This window comes from Urocampus carinirostris, chromosome 5 (assembly GCF_059441175.1).
Source record: "Urocampus carinirostris isolate Australia breed hairy pipefish chromosome 5, RoL_Ucar_1.0, whole genome shotgun sequence".
NCBI classification, from domain to species: domain Eukaryota; kingdom Metazoa; phylum Chordata; class Actinopteri; order Syngnathiformes; family Syngnathidae; genus Urocampus; species Urocampus carinirostris.
In genome coordinates, this window is record NC_142353.1 from 15,856,759 (window position 1) to 15,864,361 (window position 7,603).

Sequence of the window (7,603 nt, forward strand, 5' to 3'; positions counted from 1 at the left end):
CTTTTGAATTAAGTCAAAAAAGAAATATTTTTTTGCATATTGGATAGCACCGATCTTGAAAACGTTCCATTAAATGATCAATATTCATGTTTTTTCCCTACATTTATCCAAGTTTTCAGAACCCGAACTGCCGGAGGACCCAGACGCGTAACGTTTTCACACAAGCTTTATTTTACGGAAATGGGGAATCATGTGCGTGAACACAAACGCCAGTGATTTGGCGATCGTGGGTAAGAAGTGAGACAGAGACGTCAGGCACGGGAAAACAGGCAGTCAGAGGCAGACGAGAATGAAACCGGACAGGACAGACGGGATCGATACCAGATACAGGAGACACGAGCAGATACCGGAAAGGACGGAACAAACGGGATCGATACCTGATACACGAGAAAGATACTGGACAGGACAGGACGGACGGGATCGATACTGGAAACTAGATAAAATACCAAGATACCGGACAGGACAGGACAGACGGGATCGATGCCGGATGCAGGTTACACAAGCAAGATACCTGACAGGACGAGACAGACCGGATTGATACCTGATACTGGAGCTAGATGGCTGCGGCTGCATCGGCTCGCTACAACGGGTCAGGTGCAATCGACATTTCGTTCTGTGTACATTGTTACACAGAATGACAATACAAGGAAATTATTATTATTATTATTATTATTAGATACCGGACAGGACGGGACAGATGGGATCGATACCGGATACTGGATACTAGAGCAGGATACCGGACAGGACGGGACAGACGGGATTGATACCGGATACAGGAGCAAGATATCGGACTGGACGTGACAGACGGGGTTGATACCGGATACACAAGTAGGATACCGGACAGAGTCAAAATATACGTCTTCCAAAAGCAGAGGTTCGTTGACGGATTGACAAGGAGTGAATGAGAGCACTGAGTTTAAATAAGAGGGAAGCCAATCAGGCAACGAGCAGCAGCTGGCGCCAAACGAGCAGGCCTAAGTGAGGTCAATGAGCAACCGTGACACAAGTAGACCAAAAACATGCAGAACTCTACTATCATGCTTATCAAATTGTGATTTTTTTTTTTGTTTTCTTGCTTTTAAGTTGGAAGAGCATTTTAGGCCACACATTTTCATGAAGAAAGATGTGGATCTGGGTCAGATCAGAACTTGATATTATATACTGTACAAATGGAGATGAGCAGATAATTTAGGCAAATTTTATGAGTTACCCCGGTGGTTGCTCAACCTGGAATAACAGGAAGTAAATAGAGCATACATGGATTGATGCAATATTTTACATGCCAACTTTGTCAATGTCAACTACACAAAGCCTTCTTAGATGGCATCATTTCATTGTTAACTAAACAAGTATCAAAATATCACTAGCTATTTTTATCATTGATTTTTTTTTTGCATTTCTTCAGATTAGAAAATCTCATAATCCTCAGGATGTTTCAACAGTAAATAGTTGCCTTTCTTAGGGGCATTTGCGATATAAAAATGATTATTTTTGAATTAAATTGAAACTGATGTCAGCATTTGATACATTAGAATTTGTTAATTTCATAATTTTGAAAGAACTTTAATAAAGCTCGATCCATGCATGGGTGCTATTATTATTTACATGTTATTTTAAAATTATTGATAGTTTTAGGGTTAAAAGTGACTACTGTATCTTGGAGTAAATGGTTTCATCTAGACACCAGTGATTTTTATTTATTATGTTTTTACTACAATGGCAATTTAAAATGTGAGCTTCTATTTAGAATATGGGAATTGGAAACATGCTTTGTTTGATTTGATTTGTTAATTAATTGACAACATGAACAATAGATAACCAAACATAAAAATACTAGTTTGGTGCAGACGTGCAAAGTTAGTGTTTGCTCACGATCAATTATTACTCTACACATTTTTATGCTACACTGACAAATTGAAATGGGGGGGGACGAGCATGACTTTATTCTCCAGCACTCCTCAAGCACACATTCCTCAACCTAATGTGTTCCGCTCAAAACAGCGTTGATAAAAGTAAGATAAAAGCAGAAAGGCGCAGTGGGAAAAAAAAGCGTAAGTGCTCTTTGAAATCATGTGGGCATTGTCAACACATACCTAATAGAGAAAATATTAACCTTTGACTTTTTGAGGAAACCTTCCACCTTTCGACCAGTTTTTTTCTGTCTTCCTCTTCTGCCCTGGGGTTCACAGAGCTCCTGTCTGACTGGGCTGTCGGGGCACCACCAAGCTTACAACTCTGGACAGCTTTTTCCACTGCTAACAGTTCCTAGCCTGTTTTTGGGTCATGGCAAAGTTGGCACCAGTCCATTCTTTGATATTGTCGCCCATTTCTTTTTCAGTCTTCCTCTCCTCCTGCCACATTGTGGACTTTGCCCTGGAAAATAATCTTCGCTAGTCCTGATGAGCTTGTGTCATGACCATACCACTGATTCCACTTTTGAAACATAGGATCAGGTGGTGGATTCCACCAGGTGGTGCCATGTCCACTTTCGGCTGGAAAAATAGATTGGTCTCTCATGGTTCAGATACTACCTTTCAGATAGAACACCCTGTGTTAAATATTGTGAAATGACATCTGAGCCCTTTAGTGGCATTCTGCAGGGTTCAGTACTAGGCCCCCTTCTTTTCAGCATTTACATGCTTTCATTAGGTGTTATAATTTACAAGTATAATATCAGTTTCCATTGCGGTTGCCAAAAGTGTTTTGCCAGGACCAAGTTGTTGTAGCTAGCAAATTCAAGAAGCCTTTGTCCTCTATCATTGGTTTCGGGGTTAGATTGTTCCAAATCTTTTTTCCAGTCTCTATGACCATTTACATCAGTATGGGCATTAAAGTCACCTTGGAGGATGATGACATTTTCTTTGGTGCTTTGTCTATGATGTCTTGAACCTGGGCATGAAAGTGTCCTCAGTTTTTTGATCATTGTGTCAAAGCTTGGTGCATAAACCTAGATAACCGCGATGTTGAACGGATACTGGGGTACTAACGTGTAAATCTTTTTTGCCTATTTATCATGACTTTCTTCTCCATCTTTTTTTCTCTCTACGTTGTTAATATGTGTTTATCGTGGCAACGTAATTCTAATCCTGTCGTAAACAATTTTACAATGTTGTTTTTAATTATATTAAAATCATTTCTAATTCTATTAAGATTTCAAGGATATAATTCAATGTCTGATTCGCCACGGGTAACCCAAATGGAAAATTCTTGTATGTGAGTAAAATACGCATTAATTCATGTCACAGAATTATTACAAGCACTTTTAACCATGCTGCATAAGAAAACACTCGCTGTTCGTTATGAAGGATTAACGACAACTGGATTGGTGATTTACAAAGTAGAACCCCCATCAAAGCCGTTTAACAATTACAAATACATATAAACGTACACAGAACAATAGAGGCCGTCAGTACTGTTCGAAAAGAGAATCACTGTTTATTTAATTTAAACGGCGTGACGCTAAAAAGACGAACGTTGAATCGGTTCCAGTTCTGTTCGTGTCAGGTGACGAAAACATGGCATTGCAGCGAGCAGACATCTGTTCTCGCAACAGCATCCTAACGTGACTCAGCCATTTCGCGCATCCTCATCAAACTCACAAAATAAAATAAGGCAATAAGAAAGCAACGGGGACGCTTACATGCTGTTTTTCTTGCGAGGTGAATGCTCTGGCTGGCTGAAGGATCCCCCCATTGCATGGGATATCAAGTCTCTTTGGTACTCCCCAGATCAGATTTTTGAAGTCACCTCTCCCCGATGAATTCGAGTCGTTGGATTTCCTAGTTCGGTTATTTCGAATCACGAAACCTTGAAGTAATTGTCCCGCCTCTTCACACTCTCTTATCTTCCTATCCTTATTCTGTTTTTCCTTTCTCGCTGCGTCAGACTAAAGTCATTCCGGAGAAAGGCAGGGGGCGGGTGCCATCGCCATTGTCCCCAAAAGGAAAACACACTTTTCTATTGTTGATATTCAGTTAAGGCAGGTTAATGTTTTGGGATGTATTTAGGTATACGGATACCTGCAAATGGAAACTTCTTCTTTGGAGTTTAAAGGCTAACTCAACCTATGACAAAAGAACTTGCATGTATACATCAAGCGACAGTGAGTATTATTTCACCGCTAGATGTTGCTGGATTGTGTAGTCCAACGGATTTTTTTTTTTTTTTTTGGGGGGGGGGGACCAATTTTATTGATACTTTTAACACCAATTAAACACATTCACAATTTCATTATATCATATTCTAACAAGGTTTCTGGAGATAAAGTGAAAGGGACATTCTGCCTTTGCTTTTTATTTCCGCCAAAGCTTTTAGTTCTTATTTGATCTCTCTGATTTCATCATTAAATTTGATCCCCTTTTGTGTTAGGGAAAAATAGCGTTGGAGTCTTATTTGTAGTCCCAACATGTATTTCATCGCTTTAAGTTTTTAATTTTTTCCTGCATTTTTAAAGAAAATCTGCGTTTGTTTCTTTGTTGAGTACTTAAAAGCACAAACCAGTTCTAACAAGGTCGGTCTCTCGGTCTCTCTAGGTCTTTCTGTTGTCGCTTGTTTTGATTTCCCTGCAGGTTGTCTTCCTGTCACAAATCTTCCTTTTTCTTTTTTCAGTACTTTGACCCCTTGGTTCCTTGCTAGCTAGTTGTTTTCTCATAACTCAATAAAAAAGGTGTATTTTTGAGTACAATAATAATAATAATAATAATTTCCTTTGTATTGTCATTCTTTGTAACAATGTACACAGAACGAAATGTCGATACACCTGACCCGTTGTAGCGAGTCGATGCAGCCGCAGCCAACAGAGGGCGCCGCCATTATACCAATTAGGTATGTCTCGGCCGAGGCGCGAACCAGCGACCTCCCAGTCTCAAAGCGGGCACACTACCATCTAGGCTACTGAGCTGGTATATTGTCTTGTTCCACTGGCAAATAATGTTTTAAACATATACAGGACTGTCTCAGAAAATTAGAATATTGTGATAAAGTTCTTTATTTTCTGTAATGCAATTAAAAAAACAAAAATGTCATACATTCTGGATTCATTACACATCAACTGAACTATTTCAAGCCTTTTATTATTTTAATATTGCTGAATTTGGCTTACAGCTTAAGAAAACTCAAAAATCCTATCTCAAAATATTAGAATATCATGAAAAAGTATACAAGTAGGCTATTCAACTAATCACCTGAATCATCTAATTAACTGGAAACACCTTGCGAGGGTTTCCTGAGCCTTAAAAACACTCAGCTTGGTTCAGTAAACTAAATCACAAGTATGGGGAAGACTGCTGATCTGACTGCTGTCCAGAGGACCATCATTGATACCCTCCATCAGGAGGGTAAGACACAAAAAGACTTCTCAAAGAGCAGGCTGTTCACAGAGTGCAGTTTCAAAGCATATCCACAAAAAGTCTGTTGGAAGGGAAAAATGTGGCCGGAAACGCTGCACAACCAAGAGAGATGACCGCAGCCTTAACAAAATTGTGAAGAAGAGCCGCTTCCAGAATTTGGGGGAGCTTCAAAGACAGTGGGCTGAAGCTGGAGTCCAGGTATCAAAAGCCACAGTTCACAGACGTGTCCGGGAAATGGGCTACAATAGCCGTATTCCCATGGTCAAGCCACTTCTGAACTCAAGACAACGGAAGAAGCGTCTGACTTGGGCTATGGAGAAGAAGCACTGGACAGTTGCAGAGTGGTCCAAAGTCCTCTTTTCAGACGAAAGCAAGTTTTGCATTTCATTTGGAAGTCAAGGCGCCAGAGTCTGGAGAAAGGCTGGAGAGGAGCAAAATCCAAGTTGCTTGAAATCCAGTGTGAAGTTCCCACAGTCAGCAATGGTTTGGGGAGCCATGTCAGCTGCTGGTGTTGGTCCACTGTGTTTCATCAAGTCCAGAGTAAATGCAACTGTGTACCAAGAGATTTTAGAGCACTACATGCTTCCATCTGCTGAAAAGCTCTATGGAGATGAGGATTTCATTTTCCAGCATGATCTGGCACCTGCCCACAGTGCCAAAACCACCAGTAACTGGTGCACTGACCATGGCATCACTGTCCTTGATTGGCCTGCTAATTCCCCTGACCTGAACTCCATCGAGAATTTGTGGGGTATAGTTAAGAAGAAGATGAAATACACCAGACCTACAAATGCAAATGAGCTGAAGGCCGCTATCGAAGCATCCTGGGCATCAATAACACCTCAGCAATGCCACAGGCTGATTGCCTCCATGCAACGCCGGATTGATGCAGTAATCCGTGCAAAAGGATTCCCAACCAAGTACTGAGTGCATCAATGGACATTTTCAAATTTTTGATTTAGTTTTGCTGTTATAAAATTATTTTTTTTACTTGGTCTGAGGAGGTATTCTAATATTTTGAGATAGGATTTTTGAGTTTTTTTCAGCTGTAAGCCAAAATCAGCAATATTCAAATAATAAAAGGCTTGAAATAGTTCAGTTGATGTGTAATGAATCCAGAATGTATGACATTTTTGTTTTTTTAATTGCATTACAGAAAATAAAGAACTTTATCACAATATTCTAATTTTCTGAGACAGTCCTCTATATTTTTTATATTTAAAGAATTTTTGTTTAGTAAAATAACAACCAATATATTTCCAACAGGCAACATTAATAATCTTTGCCATATTAAACCATTACCCTTACTTGCCACATAATGTTAAAAATATAAAGTAGCAAACCAAAAGTAAAATAAAAAATAAAAGAGAAATATATATGCCAGTGAAACAATAGTTTTTTTAAAGATATTTTTATCATTTAAGGGGAATTGTGTATCATTTGGCACCTACTAGTTGTAAAAATATGCCTTAAAAATCTATAAATGAATAATACAGCACAAATACATAGAATAGAGAATAGAATATACCTTTATTGTCATTGTTAGAAAACGGGTTAACATATAAACTTGGAAGTACTCATACTGTAGGTCAAGAAAATCACATCCGTTTTACAAAACTTGAGCTTTAACTAGAGTGAGCTGATATCATGGTCCGTCCTCTTGCTGCGACAAATACCCCCAAAACTAAAAACCTTGTGAAAAGCCAAGGAAAAAAATTAAATTAGGGGAAAAAATGTGCGGTTTGGTAGCTTTGAGTCTCGGCATTTTGTTTTCTTCCTTGTGCTTTGTAGCACTTGTTTTCGGTCGCGCTACTCAATAACGTGACATCTAGTGGTCAAGTATTATACAGTGTCCCTTTAATGTACTTATGTTACATCAATAAATAACTTTAAAACCAATCTAAATATATAAATGATAATAAAACAACCTGAAATAAAGATGTGTCAATACAAAAAAATCCGTTTACTTCACAAATGCTGTCAGCATGATTTGGTAACAAATCAAAATGCGCTGGTCTGTGTTGGGTTGGACTCTCCGAACAACATTTCAAGAGTGGAGTTAGAAATCTGTAATATTTAATTGTTTTCAAAACAATGATTTAATTTAAATGTGTAAATTTAATCAGTGTTGCTCTTGTTGTAAATCAAAAGTGAGATGACCGAGTCTCAGCTCGGAGCATCTTTGTGCAGATGACCTAGATCCAACAATTTGGAGATAACATTCACTATTCAATGTAGAATCACTGGTCATTCAA

General features: G+C 38.8%; 1 protein-coding gene across 1 annotated transcript in view; it reads right to left on the reverse strand.

Annotated features, from left to right (window-relative positions):
- Positions 1-4,038, reverse strand: part of LOC148365570 (transforming acidic coiled-coil-containing protein 1-like) — a 39,924-nt gene extending 35,886 nt beyond the window's left edge. The window contains exon 1 of the mRNA XM_088335949.1: positions 3,641-4,038. Coding sequence (XP_088192075.1) covers positions 3,641-3,693 — 53 coding nt within the window. The 5' untranslated portion in view covers positions 3,694-4,038. The remainder of the gene's footprint in view (positions 1-3,640) is intronic.
- Positions 4,039-7,603: the final 3,565 nt, after the last annotated feature.